A 17,291-nucleotide genomic window follows, 5' to 3' on the forward strand; every position below is an offset into this window, starting at 1 on the left:
TGTCTGTGCCTCTATAGTAGTGTGGTGTCATCTTTCTAATCGAAAAAAGAGGGAAGAATGTAGAAATTGAGTGTAATCACACCTATAGCTATCATATCATGAAAATGACACAAAAATTCTTGCAGGCAAAGAAAAGGTAAATGACTCAGGTACGTGTGTCGGTGCATAACAACATTTACGCCAGTTCTAATTAAAGACTATAGTTTTCATATTCAGTATGTGTACGTTGACAAATGTAATTAGATGAAAATAAAACAGTTCAGGCTTTGTTGCAAGATAAATCTTAATTAATAGAATTACAAACCATATATCAATTCTTTTTGTTGCAACTCATGCACAATTTGAAGCGGCCGGCCCGAGAGTAAAATTGTTTACATCTGTATTTTTTTCCTTGTCACTATAGTGATTAGTAACCACATCGTTGAGTCACGATGTTCCAGATTCTGGTGCCCACCCTGTGACTGTCCGGGCTCTCAGAAACTAAAAGAAGATCGTGTCACTACTACTAAAAACATATAGCATTAGGAACAACTGCAGACGATTGACCTTGCCACGAGCACGAATGGACGCAAGAATGCAGCGCGCTGGAAGGAAACTAAACAAAGTCTCCAGACGCATGTGCAGGAGACGATGAGACGTTTGCGTCAAATCACGATCCCCAATTATAGCCTTATGGTGGTTGCGAACCCAATAAATTAAATAAAGCTACTATATCGATCGGCGATGGATCTAGCACCATATGCTCACATTAACCCCATGACAAGGGCGTCGAACGCTCCTCCTATGCTTCCATGCATGCATACCCTATGCATGCTCTTAAACCTCACACGTACACCAGCTGGCTCGTGTTCGTGTATGCCCAGCCTAGCTGCCTAGGTCGTATGTGCTACGCCGGCCGGTGGGCTGCAGGCGTAGACTACCAAATCTTCGCAACAAACACATTTATGATCCGCACCAGCACTCACACGGCAGCTAGCTTCACATCTCCATCTCTTGATTTTATTTTATTTTATTTGTTGGTGCGAGCTGTATCTATATATACCCAGCTAGTATCCAGTACTAAGAATCATAAAGCTAAGACTAAGAGAGCTATTTCATCATTGATACATAGCAATCAGTCCTTGACTTCTTGTACTACTTGTGAAATTGCAAAAGCAGCAGTAGCTAGCTATAGGGGTCGATTCGATCGAAGCTAGGTGAAGGAGATGGCGAAGGGATTGCTCACGGGCACGGGCTTGATGCTGGCCCTGCTGCTTCTGGTGTTCTCCGCCGTCGGCGTTGGCACGGCGTCGGCGCAGGCGGCGGGGCTGAAGAAGGGGTTCTACAAGAAGAGCTGCCCGCAGGCGGAGGACATCGCGCGGAAGGTGGTGTGGGGGCGCGTCGCCGGCAACGGCGAGCTCGCCGCCAAGTTCCTCCGCATGTTCTTCCACGACTGCTTCGTCAGGGTATGTGCGTGGATGACATGATTGAGTGAGATGAGATGTTACTGTTATCTATACCTAGAATGGAGGTGCGTTAATGCATGCAAACCGTTGCCTTTGTACTACAGGGCTGCGACGCGTCGGTGCTCCTGGACTCGCCGACCAACACGGCGGAGAAGAACGCGCCGCCCAACCTGTCGCTGGCCGGGTTCGACGTGATCGACGAGGTGAAGGCGGAGCTAGAGCGGGCGTGCCCCGGGGTCGTCTCCTGCGCCGACATCGTCGCGCTCGCTGCCAGGGACTCCGTCTCGTTCCAGGTGATTACTGCACCGCGTACCTTCTAATGCTCTTCTTCCTCCTCGCGACGTCGTCGAATTAATGGCTTAGCACGATGATGTATACGGAAGCGATCAATAACGAACCGCGCGCGCGTGATGTGCGCAGTACAAGAGGAATCTGTGGGAGGTGGAGACGGGGCGTCGCGACGGCACGGTGTCGAGCGACCAGGAGGCGCTGAACGACATCCCGGCGCCGACCTCCACCTTCGACGTCCTCCTCTCCAACTTCTCCAGCAAAGGGCTCGGACTCCAGGACCTCGTCGTCCTCTCAGGTACATGTCCGTTCCCAGTAGTATGTTCACTCACAAGGACTCTGCAGTATTCTACAGTGTATGCTATCTAGCTGACGTCGCATACAAGCAAACGTATTGGATGCATACATACGCAAAATAAAGACGGCGTCGTACGTATTCAGTTGCTATTATTGGTTATAGGTTTAGATCGGCATGATGATCCTATATCCCTCTATCTACTCCTCCACGACCTTATTAAGGCTTTAGAAGGATCATATCGGATGTTCGGATGTTAGTTAGGAGGACTAAACATGAGCTAATTATAAAACTAACTGCACAATCCCTATACTAATTCGCGAGACGAATCTATTAAGCCTAATTAATCCATCATTAGCAAATGGTTACTGTAGCACCATATTGTCAAATCATGGACTAATTAGGCTTAATAGATTCGTCTCACGAATTAGACTCCATCTGTGCAATTAGTTTTGTAATTAGATTTTAATACTTCTAATTAGGATCTAAACATTCGATGTGACATGTCCTAAAATTTAGGACGTCGGATCCAAACAGGCCCTAACTGAAGATGCTGTTTGTCTGTTTGGTAGCTATATATCCCAGTGATCAATGCAAGCTAAGGTACATCTGGGTCGGATTTCTGTTGATTCTTTATTAACTACAGGTGGAAAAATTGAACCATTACCATTACCAGAAAACTGAAAATTCCTGACGGTTTGAGTTTTCCCTGTCGGACCTCTGGATCCGATGGTAAAAATAGCTGATGGCGGTCTGTTACGACTTAGGAGAACCGACTGTGTCACTCTTCCCACGAATTGAAGGGATGCCACCACCATCTTGGCTGCTCTTTTGCTTGTGATTACAATTTACAAAGCACATTTAAATTATATAATTGGAGTTGTCAATGGTAAAAACATTTTTGGTAGATGTTCATAAGTGGTAAAAACATTTTAGCTTGCAAAGAACGTCACTGCATATATAACGTCAAGTATTTTTTTGGTTCTAGCTAGCTATTTAGTTTTTAAACTTTAGGGATCATTTGTCGACTTTAAAAGATCACGTATGGGAGTCCAATAGTATGGGAGTCCAATAGGTACTTAGAGTAGAAAAGTTACATAAGATTGAAAGTGTTGCACACTGAGCAATGTTGGTATGGGTTGACCACGCGTTGCTTGGTTAAATAAAATGTGTCTATACCTATTTTTATCTTTAGCAATAACTTGCTTAAATAAAAATGATGCAAGGAGTATTTGAGTAGAAGAAAATATGTTAAGAAAAAAAATTCTATTGATAATTCATTAAGTGTAATAAAAATATAGTAGTAGAAATAAAAAAAAATACATGAAATACTATCAATTTCACCGTTGCAACGCACGGGTATTTTGCTAGTATTCTGACTTCAGAACCTTGATATACGTACGGTCCAACTAGCGGACGACCATCACATACGCTGGTCGGACGTTTTGGTCGTGCATGTGAAGCATGCATTTTCTTTAGTAATCAGATTGATATAGTCAATAGAGTGCATGTGTTCTTATGTTCTTTTTTCTTGTGTAGATTGCTTTTCAAGGTCTTGTATTATCTCGAAGTAGAAACCTTGAAATCAATATATAAGACTTCTGTTATAGAAAAAAAATTAATCCAACTAAAATATCGGAGTATAATTAAAGGGCTTTTCGGAGAGTGCAATAGTGCTTCAAACTTTGAATAAAAATCACTTCTATTATGTTCCCACACATTCAGTTGTCAATGTCTGCCATTAATATTAGGCTAGGCACCGACACAACCAACTTAGAGTGTTCCTCGTGATCGAAATAATGAATATAACTTTGCAAAATAGAGACTTTTCTCAAGGTGTCTTGTTCCACTGTTGCTAGCTCCACTTAGTTTATACAAACCGATATAGCATACAAAAATATTTGAATTTGGTATTTTTCAAGATTCATAGACTAAAGATAGCCTCTTGTTTCCGTTTTAACAAATTTGTAAAACTTAGCTTCTGTGACTACTGGGGATCTATATAATGTTAGTAAAGCATTTGTTTTCCAGCAATAATGTTTTCTATTATAGTTCTGAATTTTTTGCGGCAAAGCTATAAATAGTAGAATATAGATGGAGAAAAAATAGTAGATAAATAGCCACTACATCAATATGAACAGCAGCATGAAACATGTTCAGCATAAATACTGCTGCTTCTACAGTGACCTGAAAACAACGGGTCAGCTGCTATCTGAACTGAAAAGGATGAAATTGTCGGTGACGGGCAAACAGCCATTACCTGCACGCGAAGTAGGCAGGAAGCATCACACGTGAATGCATGGTGTCCCTAACTGTATGTACTAGCTCCCCCCTACGTCACTACGGGAAAGCTACAAATTGTCGAGTGCTCCAGGCACTCGGCGAAACCCTAAAAACACTCGGCAACGTGTTTGCCGAGTGTAACACTCGACGACAAGCACACGGCAAAGTTTTACTCGGTAAAGTTAACTTTGCCGAGTGTCTTTGGTCGGGCACTCGGCAAAGGGTGTGCCGAGTGGCACAAAACACTCGGCAAACAATATTTCCAGAAAAAACATACCCCGGCCACCGGGGGCAGCTCCAGCTGGCCGCCGCCGCCACCGCCACCGCTGCCGTCTCAACTATTGCGACGCCGCCACCACGCCCAGGCCATCCGTGGCAGTTCCAGCTGCTCGACCGTCGCCACCACACCCGGGCCACCAGCTCCAACTGCTCCGCCGCCGCCAGCACCGCCTGCTCCGCCCGCCTTGGAGTGCGCCGCCGCCGCTCCATCCACCTTGGAGTGCGCTGCCCACCTTGGAGTGCGCCGCCGCCGCTCCATCCCGCCGCCGCCCGAGCTTCTTCCCGCCAGGCACCCTCCCCGCCGCCACCCGAGCTGCTTCCCGCCGGGCCACCTCCCCACCGCCACCCGAGCTGCCTCCCGCCACCACGCCGCCTCGCCCGCTGCCGGAGCCGCGCCAGATCTGGAGGGGAGAAAGCAGGGGGCCGCCAAATCCGCGCCGGAAGGGAAGAAGGGGACGCGGATCCGACCGGAGGGGAGGGAGCCGGGGAAGGAGAGGCCGGATCCGGAGGGGAAGAAGGCGTCGAGCGGCGGGGGCGAGGGCTGGGCGCCGGGCGTCGAGCGGCAGGGCTGGGGGCCGGGTGGCGGGCGGGGGCGGGCGCCGGGCGGCGGCGCGGCCGGGGGCCGGGGGCCGGGCGTCGAGCGGCAGGGCCGGGGGCCGGGGGCCGAGTGCCGGGTGGCGGGCGGCGGCGGCAGGCGCCCGGCGCCGGGCGGCGGTGGCAGGGAGAGAGGAAGAGGTGGGGTAGTGGCGGAGGAAGAGGTGCGGGATCGAGGGAGCCGGGAGAGAGTGCCGGGGATAAGGACGCCTGCGCAGTTTGGAAAAAAGAAAGTCGCCGAGTGTCCGGTGTGGACACTCGGTAAAAGGTTTTTTTGCCGAGTGTCCACACTAGGACACTCGGTAAAGTTTTTTAAAAAAAATTAAAAATATCTCACAGTTTCAAAAAAATACCAAATTTTCACACGAAACAATATATGTTCTCTACTCACTATACAAAAAGTTTTGTAGTCAAACCGAACTCGACTGTCACTTTGACTCTAAATTTTATCGAATCCTTCTCAAAGTTACTATTTTTCTTCTGAGATGCTTCGGTTTGTAATCATCATACATTATGAAATGTGCAAAACCTTCTCAATTTTTTTCCACAGCCTCCACGTATTATATCATCACATCATGACAAATATCATGATTTTCAGACTTTGCTTGTTTTTTTTACAATTTAAAAATACTACCGCCACACGTTCGTTGTCGTGTTTCCTGAACAAGATGTTAGAAATTTCTTTTCATTTCATGGGTCAGGTCTCAAATTGAGCCAAATAACATGAATATCATTTTTCTACTCATTTTGTTCCATAATTTGAATCACTTGCAGTTCAAATTTGACTTATACCAAAAATTTCCTTGAAATACAATTAATTAAATAATATAGCAAATAAATCCAAATATATACAAAATTTTAACATGGAGTACCACGTGTTGTATGTGGGGAGTAGAAAAAATTTCAAGGTGAAAAGAGGAAAAAAAATTATTTTTTTGCCGAGTGTCAAAAAACACACTCGGCAAACCCCCCTCTTCGCCGAGTGTCTTTTTTGACACTCAGCAAAGAGGGTAGTTTGCCGAGTGTTTTTTATTTGACACTCGGCAAAGCCCTGATTTGCCGAGTGTATTTTTTTTGCCGAGTGTTTTTGGCTTGGCACTCGGCGAAGAGCTTGTTTGCCGAGTGCTCGAAAAAAAACACTCGGCAAAAAAAATACACTCAGCAATTTTTATCTTTCCCGTAGTGCGTGTGCATGCATGTCTGGTATGGGTGCCTTATTATATAATATTCGCTGTTAAGAAAAGCTCAAGCTATTAGCTGAGCTGATGGAATGTGTTGATATACAAATAGAATGTATCGTACCTAGTTTTGGTTTGTCGCCAGCTCAAATTCGTGAGGTGCCTACTTTTCCTGAAGTAAATTGATGGATTATAAATTTTTTCAATAACCAGTAACTGATACCAAGGTTGATCAAACTAGTCTCCTAGCAGTAGGCGAAATCACCCTGATGACGATCTATCTGCTTCTGCAGAGTAATATATAACCACTTTAGTATTCCTTCCAAGTTCTACGTTTTCCCCTGATTTTGGGATTGCAGATGTATCAGAACACTCAATTAGCATATTAATTTTTGCACTTCACTCTGATCCCCTGCAACAACAACAGGCGGGCACACGATCGGCGTCGGGAACTGCAACCTGTTCAGCTCGAGGCTCTTCAACTTCACCGGCAAGAACAACCCCAGCGACATCGACCCCTCCCTCAACCCCTCCTACGCCAAGTTCCTCCAGGTCTTGTACTTCTCCTGACCACTGTTCACATTTCTGTGCTTGCAAAACGACACATCTTCCTTCGCAATAAAAAGCAAAGAAAAGAAAAAAAAACGCGGCACATCTTAGCAACAGATATCTATATGTATATATACATCATGTGCGCAGGGGCAGTGCCGGCGCAACCTGCAGGACCCGAACGACAACACGACGGTGGTGCCCATGGACCCCGGCAGCAGCCTCTCCTTCGACAACCACTACTTCGTCAACCTCAAGGCGCACCAGGGCATGTTCACCTCCGACGCCACGCTGCTCACCAACGGCCGCGCCGCCAACATCGTCGACAAGCTGCAGGACCCAGGCGTCTTCTTCGACACCTTCAAGAACTCCATCAAGCGCATGGGGCAGATCGGCGTCCTCACCGGCGCCAACGGCCAGATCAGGAACAAGTGCAACGTCGTCAACTGATGATCGAACATGTCTACACCCTTACAGATATATAGCTCCGTTTTATATACATAATATAAATATCGAACTCTTATCTCTATCTGAATATCTGATGAATTGTATTCATACGGCGATGCCGTTGCATCAGTGATATATGCAATGTGCACTATAATATCTCTAAATTCCTTCACTCGATAACAAGGACGTACGGTAAATATCAATTTTATGAATATCATATGTGACCTAGACAGTTTGCATTGAAATTATATAAAGATTGAACCATATCGGATTCATATATACGATATTATTTTTCTCGTTTCCAGCTTGTATAAGTTTCTGGCAACAATCGCGTCATTGAACTTGTCCAGCAATCCAAACTCAACTCTGTGAAGCCATGGTCACATAACAAATCCAACATGGAAGAAGGTATGAGTAACAAGATATTGACCATAAGGAGGGTATTAGTCTGTACATGAACGAAGCATCGCATTCAGAGCAAGATACAAATCATGACAGTTACTCCTTAAAAAACAAATCATGACAGCTCTGAACCAGGCGCTATTGTTGTCATTCAATGGCGCCTTTGTTACCTGCCCCAACCATCAGTAGTGCAACCCCCACTACGAACTGCAAGACACTGGGTTCAGTTCACTGCAGGACAAGATTCAAGCATCGCCACCAAAACGAAAGATATCATGCTATCAGAATGGTAATCGCATAAAAATTGAACAATACTTATACACCTGAGACATCCATAAGTTACACATGATGTGACAAGTAAATTAAGCACTGTTGTGTCTTGCGTCCATGAGCAGATTATCCCTGACTAGCCAAGGACTCGATCAGAAGCTGGTAGCCCTCAGGCACCCTGCTCTGAGTTTTTACGCATGCAGCTAGGGTAGGCACATCTGCCTTTACATCTAGGAAAGTAGCAATCTTGAGCAGCAAATGGAAGTCCGAGATCCGCCTCACAAATGTCAGATGCTTTGTCCGGTCCAGGTGGCTTCTCAGCGCGCTCATCCCTACAGGACTGCCACGATTCTCTATCGGAAAGCCTACTGAGAGTGGACCCTGCATACACCAAGTGAACTAAGGTTAGTACATCGAAATATGTAAAACGGAAATTTGCAATCAGCTACCACGAAAGGTACAGTGAATTATTTCCTCCATGCCCTGCGTCAAATTATGAAATGTGACCACCCCCAACATACAACAGTAAAAAAAAATATATCCACCGAAGCCAGATGATTTTTACTAGATTTAGGGCATCATCAATCATATTATGGAAATCTTAATTATTGAACAAGAGTTTATAAAAACCATAATCAAGAATCACTCCCAAATAAAAACCTCAAATCAAATCAACAGAACTCACAGGAACTACCATGCATCTGTAGCACAACAGGAACAAGGACCAATTAACAACTTCTGCTTGATTTAAAAGCCATAAGCATCCCTTGGAAAGAAACAAGTATGCAATCTAACATAATTTTTACATCTAAATATATGTGATTCACTTAACATATTGTTGTAGCTTACCATGCCATATATGTGAGAACTGTTATGTCCAATAACTGATTATGAGCAGGTGCTTGATTGGAATATACAGCAATCAGGAAATTATGTTTCCAGCTTGATTGCAACGCCAGTATAATCGTTCAAGGCTTTAGTTTTGTTATCAAGTAAAAAGAAAGAAAATCATACCAGTTATCCACAGTTTATGGGTAGTTACCAGGTTTAATATGATCTTCCTAACCCAAAGTTCAATATAATTTGTCATGTTTGATTCCAAGTAGGAAAAAAAGCATATACTCCGAGATTATTCTAGAAAGAATCTGAGAAAATGAAAATATACAAATGAGCAGGTGAAGATCGCATCTAAGTCATAATTGCAACCTATCGATGACATGTTCCATTTCTTTGCACCGAAAGTGGAGAATCATGCATTGGATAAAAAGTTGGAATGTCAGGGCCTTAGATCCCCTACGATGAAGATTTTTAAAGGTAGATCCATAGAATATTTGTGGGAAAGCAATTCTAGAGCCCTAGATGTGAAATCCCATAAGATAAAGATTCCAATAATTCTTTTAAAGGTAGATCCATAGAATATTTGGGGAAAAGCAAAGGTACATATATAGTCATAAATGTCAACTTCCTTTTCTCTGCAAGTCCGTTTCAAATATTCTGGCAAAACCACAATCTTAACAATGTACTGAACAAGTACATGCCCAAAACAATTATCTCATGACAGTTAACGGATACATTCCCGGACCTCCCACCCCAGCACATAGCCAATATTCTTTAATTAAAGCACACCAAATTCAAGTAAATCATAGATTCTTATGATTCTATTAGATTCCAAAATTATGTACCATATAACTTCTATGCAGTATAGCAGACCACTCTCCGTAAAGTGAATGTTCCTTACAGGGCAAAGGTTTTTTACACTTAGGTGCTGGGGCCAGCATATGTTCTCATCTTATTAAGAAAAATGCCAGAGCTCATTTTGGTTAAAAAGAACAATATGGTATACTTAAACTATAAATATCCGTAACCTAACCAACCCCAATTTGTGGATCATACCCACTTCAAGCACATATTCATGTCAATAATGCAGATTAGGTCCATACATCCCTATCTAGATGTGATTCAAAGACTCATCCACAATATAATCACAACAAAGCAATACCTTTAAGGCTTTAACTACTGTGGACTGCAGAGTAGGTTGTGTCACTATCACATAAAGATGTGATGCTTTCTTCTAAGAATAGTGTGTGAAGTTACAGAAGGGGGCAATCCTACAGTTGTAAGTCAAATGTATAGTGTGTCAAGTTACCGAAGGGGTTCCTATGGTTAAGGTCAAAAATATAGTGTGTCAGTTTACTCTTTTAAGAAAGGATAATAATTGTGATCCTCTTGTAATTCAAATCCCCAACTGAGGCGTGGTGTTATTGCTCAACTACTCCCTAGCACAAACACATATATCCTTTTTGCACCTAAAATGTTAAATTTTTCAACTCAACTGTGGTGCCTTTTATAATGCATAATGAACTCACAATTTTAATGAAAACAAAAGCCCATGAACTAGCCAGCTGCAACTGAAGCATCAAGCCTTCTGGTCAACAAAAAAGTCCTAATTTTTCCCTTGAACTGAAATATTTATTGCAAAATCAACTATGTTCACTAACAAGTAACTACATGACCAGATTTAAATCTTATGGCCAATATGTGAATATTCACTTGGTTCACTTCAGAAGTTCAGTATTGCTATTAATTGAACAACATTGGATCAAAATAATCTATAGATCCATTCAGATATCCTAAAGAGATTCGATGCAGCACTGCCTAATTATACTCGATTCCTATATATCAAACTATATGTATCCAATCATCCATTCTTATTGCGCTTAAATTTCAAACTACAGAATACATAATACAAGTGAGTAAAGAAGCATACCTGGTGATCAGAGATCTTGACGGGGACAAGGAAGAAGTCATTGTCCACCTCCATAGTATCCTTACCACCTGCCACCACCTCCTTCCGCATCTTGGACAGGCGGGGATCGTCGGTATCCCCAACCTCAGTTTCCAGAACACCATCCTTGAAGAGCTTGACACAAATCTCACTCATCTGGAAGGCCTCAAAGTGCACATCGCCGGTACCGTCATCCCCCACCTCCAATTTCACTATGGCAGTGATCCACTCCGGGATCCCACCCTCGGCCTGCAGCTGGGCCGCCTGCACAACCTCCCGGTTGGACATGGTGTACTCGCCGGTGTCGCTGGCCTTCCTCCCCACGGCCTGCGTGAACACGAGGCCGACCCGGCGCATCCCAAGCCCTTCAGCGATGGCATCGACACGGGCCTCCTCGTCGGCGTCCCTCATGAGGTGGACCACGTCCTCGGAGCCCTGCTGCGGCGGCTCGTAGATGAAGTCGACGAAGACCTCCTTGGTCTCGGCGTCGACGCGGCCGTAGAGGAAGCCCGCCCGCTTGACGCCGAAGGCGAGGGACTCGGCGACGTAGAGCTGGAACGCGTTGGCGGCGTCGCGGTCGAAGGAGGCGGCGGCGCAGAGCGCGTTCTCCTGGCGGGTGACGCGGATCTGGCGCGCGATGAGGTCGTCCATGGTCATCTTCTTGCCGAAGGAGCCGGCGGAGGAGAGCGCCTTGGGCGGCGGCGGGCGGGCGGAGCGCGCGTCGGGCGGGTAGGCGAGGTAGACGAAGGCGCCGTTGGCGAGGCGGAGCGAGGCGAGCTGGGCGGCCGGGTCGGCGAGGAGGGGGACGGCGGAGGGGCTGGGGAGGAGGAGGGCCGGTTCGAGGGAGAGACGCTGGAGCGTGACGGGCACGGTGAGGTGCGACTCGATGAGGCGCTGCAGGTCGGCGACGGTGGCGGAGGCGGGGTCCGGGACCGTGATGCGGTCCGTGCCGTCGCGGCTGCGGATGCGGAGGATCATCGCGGCGGCGGCGAGTTGCTGCTCTCGCTTAGCTTCGGCGATGAGTTTTGCTGGGATTCAGGGGTGTGCTGGTGCGATTTATAGGCCGACCCCCAGGGTGGGTTGCGGAATCTGTGCGCGAGGAGGAAAAGGAGCAGGGTGCGGGGAGGAGGAAGCCGAGACGGCGGGGGAGAGCCGGAGATGGAGAAGGGATGGGTTCGGAAGGAGATTCCGGAAGGCTTGGCGGTGGTTGCGTGTTGGCGGAGGTACACCTGGCCTACTCGTAATTTGTTTCTCAACGATTGTAGAGACCGAAGGATTTGATTGATTTCTCGACCAAATTCAAGTGAATGGTCCCAAATTTCAACAAAATTCTTGGCACATAGGAGGAATTGGGCCGTTTCAAACAGGCTAGGGTGTTAAGATTTCCCTCAATTTATAAAAATAAATTATTTTTCTAAAGCAAGTGGTGTTAAATATGCCATCTATTAGATTTTGAAAAACTCTTCCTTTCATTAACAAAGAATATAAAAAGGTGTACAAAACAAGTTAAGTGCAACAAAACACCTCGCACCCCATACATACTAAGTTAATCAAGTTAAGAAAGGGAAGAAAAAGAAAATGATGCCAGTGGCAAAAACAAGCTATGAATGTTGGCAGGACGTGCAATGATGTTTGTTGGTATCCTCGTTTGCTTTACATACCACTTCTAGTTTCTTTCTTCACGTTCTGGAGATGGTCACTACATTGAAATTTCATCATTGCTCTTTAGGCAAGGTTTAGCGGCGAGCTCGGTACCTTAGGAACTTCAAGGCCTAAGAAAGGAGATAAAGCATTAAGAGCTACTTACTACCTTCCACACCTCATGAGCAAAAGGGCATCCTAAGAACAACCAGTGTTGAATCCAAATGGTTCTTGTTCTATAATTTTGTTTTCAATTTGACTAGGCTGAACACAGGTGGTGCTAGTTGGGGCGGGTGGGGGCACCTCCCCATCCATCCAATTTGTTGGTTTCAAGCGAGCGCAAAACTAGACAGCAGATGAAATTAGTGAATGATAACAATAACTCTAGGAACTTTTCATTCGAAAAGATCATCCTTTTTACAAAGAGGGGAGGACCCCTTTTTTTTCTATTCTACCCTCGCTTAACTACTACATTCCTCAAATATGCGGTACATAAGAGTCTTTTTGAGTAGATGTAACTAACTTGACTTTCTTCTCCGAATCACGCTTCTCACGCCTCCTCATTTAAACCTTCACCGTGGTTCGTACTTCGCCAAGCCCTACTTCACATCCACCACTCCAGCCTTCCACAGCCTAACAAGCATTGATCGAGGGTTCTTGTTCTCTTTAGCGCACCGTTTCTTGCCCTTGCAATAAGATTCGATCCTTGACTCTCGAATCCAAGTACCTGAAACATGATACGGAGTAATAGGAAAGAAACAAACCAAGTGGCAATTATTAATTAGATCAAGGTTTTAGATACTACTCACCAGGCAACCCTGAAATCCTTAGGAACCTTCGAAGACCAAGTGTGATGAGGATCTCCCAAGCTCCTCACATTCTTCTACTATGGCTGCTGCTCTGAATGATCAAAACAATATTCCCAATGCATACAAAGGACCAATAACATGAGCACGGGAAATACAAAATAAGGTGAATCTGTTCCTTAGTAATGTACATATTTTTTTTGAGGATAGTATACTACCTAATGCATGTACTTTGCTTATTCTCAGGTTTGGAGTACTAGTATCATTGGAGGTTAAGACCACATTTATTATACATCAAAACTTGCAGCATATGCTCTTGTTCTCATCTAGGGTTTAGCCTCTTGCAAACCGATAACTAGATAGGGAATTGGGAGTTCCTACCATAAGATTGTTTTTGATTTTTCGCTGGGAATTGAGGGGGCAATTCAATTCACTTCTGCGTGGTCGAGTGGATTGCTTATCAACCATGTTGTTTTGCGAATTCGAGGTGAAAGTTGTGTTGCATGGGCAGCGTGTTATTCACCCAATTCGTCGAATTTCACGGTATATCCAAATTCTACTTCGAGAAGGTCGGGCACCCCATATCATCTTGGTAATCAGAGCAAGGTTTTCTCGGTAGGATCTTTACCCTAGCTACATATTTGTTTACTGTCCTATACAAAAGCCAAAAAAATATCAACCCCTAGTTTGCAATATGTTATTCTTGTGAGTTTTGTTAGGTTTAGTCCATTGGAATCGTGTTTAGCTTGCTGATCATAATTCCTTTGCGTATCCTTTTGTGCTGTTCTTTATTTTACTTATTTCATTGTGTCAAGTTTTCTATTCTATTTAGAGTCTATAAATTCAAAAATAAAGAAATAGTGAGCCAAAATCTATCCTTTGTGACAACTTTGAATCTATTGAGACAAGCTGTAGGAAGTTGCTGGAGGGCTTTGCACATTATCACCTTTGTGAATCATATTATAAATCTGCTATGTTGACCATAGTAGCAAAAAAAAGAGGAAAAAAGAAGAGAAAAAAAGAATTCAGTAAGAAAAAAAGAAACGTGCTTTGGTCACCACATTTATTACATATTTGTTGTTGATCAAATTGAATTTGCTATCACATTGTGCAAATCTTGTAGCCCTAATTGTTTGTTTAAGCAATCAGCTAACGTCTCTCGATATCTTATGCAATGTGAGCTCTTATTTCTTGATTTCAGATTGTATAGCTTGTTCCTTGGTTGCATCAAGATCCATTTATCTTTGCGTGTGAGTTGCTTTTTCCACTTATATCTTTGATCAGCAACTAAGCATCATGTTGGATTACTACTTAATGAGACAACATCAAGAGTACAGATTTGCTAGGATAAACACACAACCCTCCAAGCTCCACATATTTACTACTCGTGCAATTACCCCTGAACATGGAATTTGCTTAACCATCACCTTTTGATTTTTCGTATCAAGTCAGTTCTTTCCTTGATTCTTTCGTTTCGTGCATGACCTTTCTCGAACTTTCGAAAAATGATAGAATTGACTTTTCCGCAGCCACTATTTGGACTTCTCCTTTTAAGCTAAGCAATTATGAACGGAACGGGCAAGAGTGATCTTCAAAAGCCCAGGTTGGCTTTCCCACTTCCAAATCCGTAATAGTAAAGTAAGAGTAAGGTGCAGATAGCGGACAATTTCCATAATAGATAGCTAAAGTGCTTAATCCTGAGAAGATGGGAGACGTCGATTGTTAGAGTACTCTTGCATTTTCCCTAAGGTCACCAATTGCAAAAAAGTTAGTTTCATATATAGGCCAAATCAATGCAATGTGCGACGGGCGCCTAGCTTCGGGTTAAGCACTAGGGCAGTTCGGGTCTTCCGTGAAGAGATTTAGCTGCTCCTCTCCTATTAGAGGTGCGGTTCCTTATCGTTCAAATCAATCAAAAGATCAGGGAATGGAATATGCTTCCTACGCTAGAGAAATGCTATTCCTAGACCTATCGCTATCCCCTTTAGGAGAGCTATCCCTTTTACGAGCTAGAGCGTAGCGATTCGTACTCCTTTTTGGGGAAGGTAAATGTAAAAAGGGGGGAAAGCTACAGGCCCAAAACCTTCGACCCTTCTTTCTATATGGGGGTGCCCGGGGCACCTCATCTTGTCATTTTGTTGCTCATTCCCCTTAGGCCGAAGTGTTTGGCCTTTACTTCGGAGCGCCCGCTCACGCTTCGCTGACCTATCGCGTGGTAAAGAGAAGAGAGTACGAAAGAATTGTAAACAGAGCATCACTACCACAGCCCCTCGTCTCATCGAAAGGTAAGAACTTCGAGTGGTAAGAGGGTGAGGTTGAGTGATTTCCACATTTTTTTTCCACATATACACTTGCTGTAGTAGATAGGAATTTAACTATGACAGGAACTAGCGGAGCAAATGTTGTTGATAGGAAAGGCAATGATAATGAACCTGTGACTCGTCTCCAGTACAATGCATTGCAAGATGTGTTGTGAAAAGAGATGACTTCAGGGTTGAATGAACTACGAGACAAGATAGAGAAGCTATCTGAAGAAATCAAGAAAACTGTTAAAGATTTTGAGGAGTAAGCTAATGAACACATGGTGAAGCTAAGGCGTGATATTGTTGCTGATATGAGAAATCTAATCCAAGCTGATGAGGAGGAAGCAAGTGTTCATGGGTCTGAAACATATGAGGAACATGCTGCTCATTTACAATTGGAAGAACAAGAACGTCGTGAACATGATGCTACCAATTATGTCCATCCACATGGACGTGGAAATGGGCAGGGAAGTGGCAACGGAAGAGGTCGTGGTCATTTTTGCTATCGCAACACCTTTTCTGGTGAATATCGTAATGCTGGATTTCAGTGGCATCAAACAAATAATAGATTTGAAAGACATTTGGGAAGCTTAACATTACTATTCCTAAATTTTTTTGGACTAATGATCCTGAAGCATATCTAACTTGGGAGTTGAAAGTAGAGAAAATTTTTCGAATGCACAATTACATCGAAGACACCAAGTTACAGATGGCATCACTCGAGTTTGATGATTATGCACTGATCTAGTGGGAACAAGTGTTGAACCAAAGAGAGCAGAACAATGAGCCTGATGTTGCTACATGGGCAGAGATGAAGCAAGAGATGAGGGCACATTTTGTTCCTGCTTATTACAAATGTGACCTTTTTGATAAATTGTAGAATTTAAAGCAAGGGTCTGCTCTGTGGAGGAATACTATAGACATGGAATAGGCCATGATTCGAGCCAAGGTGCAAGAAGATGAAGAGCAAACCATGGCACGTTTCCCTGCTGGTCTGAATTACTATATCAAGTGAATTGTCAATTTTCAGCCATATAACAATGTTGTGTAGCTGGTGCATCAAGCTACCAAGGCTGAACGACAAGTGCAAGAAAATGCAAAGCCAAGATCTACTCCATTTTCTGAACGCATCATATCAAGTGGAGGTAGAAACTCTACTCCTAAATTCAAGTTGAGCAAGAACTTCACTTCTGGTGGATCCAATTGTCGGGGATAGATCTCACAGGATTGTAGACTCTTTAGGATTTCTTCGTCTAGAGCCTATCTTTGCAACCTCTCTGGGTTGTTCAGATGTTATGCTCTCGAAAGCTTGGAACTACAGACTTGTTATTACAAGCTGCGACTAGACAGACTTGTCTAGATAAGAGTAGTTCGGGTAGTCTAAGTAACTCCCAAAATTACTGACGACTTCTTTTCTAGAAGCCGCCAAGAGGATAGACTTGACCAATGAGTTGAATAACTCACAATTTTAACTGCAGACTTGTCTTTGCAAGCCGTGCTTGGACAATATTATCCAATGAGTTGAATAACTCAGAAGATGCTTTGCAGACTTGTTATTACAAGTCGTATGTGGGCAATTTTGCCCCTAGAAACTAAGTAGCTTTGTACATACTTGTGATTACAAGCTGCGAGTTGGGTGATAGCACACGTGGAGCTGAATAGCTCTGCGAGCTTGCTTTTGCAAGTTGCAATCAGGCAGAAATAAGTGGTTGTTTTACGACAAAAA

General features: G+C 44.1%; 2 protein-coding genes across 2 annotated transcripts; one reads left to right on the forward strand and one right to left on the reverse strand.

The window, feature by feature from the left end:
- Positions 1 to 876: 876 nt before the first annotated feature.
- Positions 877 to 7,633, forward strand: LOC117857239 (peroxidase 27). The gene is made up of 5 exons (XM_034739764.2): positions 877 to 1,445; positions 1,550 to 1,738; positions 1,866 to 2,031; positions 6,790 to 6,914; positions 7,062 to 7,633. Exons 1-5 carry the CDS (start codon positions 1,206 to 1,208, stop codon positions 7,359 to 7,361), a joined length of 1,020 nt encoding a protein of 339 aa, XP_034595655.1. The 5' UTR covers positions 877 to 1,205; the 3' UTR covers positions 7,362 to 7,633.
- Positions 7,634 to 8,036: 403 nt separating this feature from the next.
- Positions 8,037 to 12,048, reverse strand: LOC117857238 (NPL4-like protein). The gene is made up of 2 exons (XM_034739763.2): positions 10,798 to 12,048; positions 8,037 to 8,411 (listed from the first exon to the last, which is right to left on the reverse strand). The coding sequence occupies exons 1-2, from the start codon at positions 11,791 to 11,793 to the stop codon at positions 8,157 to 8,159; spliced, it is 1,251 nt and encodes a 416-aa protein (XP_034595654.1). The 5' UTR covers positions 11,794 to 12,048; the 3' UTR covers positions 8,037 to 8,156.
- Positions 12,049 to 17,291: the final 5,243 nt, after the last annotated feature.

This window comes from Setaria viridis, chromosome 5 (genome assembly GCF_005286985.2).
Source record: "Setaria viridis chromosome 5, Setaria_viridis_v4.0, whole genome shotgun sequence".
NCBI classification, from domain to species: domain Eukaryota; kingdom Viridiplantae; phylum Streptophyta; class Magnoliopsida; order Poales; family Poaceae; genus Setaria; species Setaria viridis.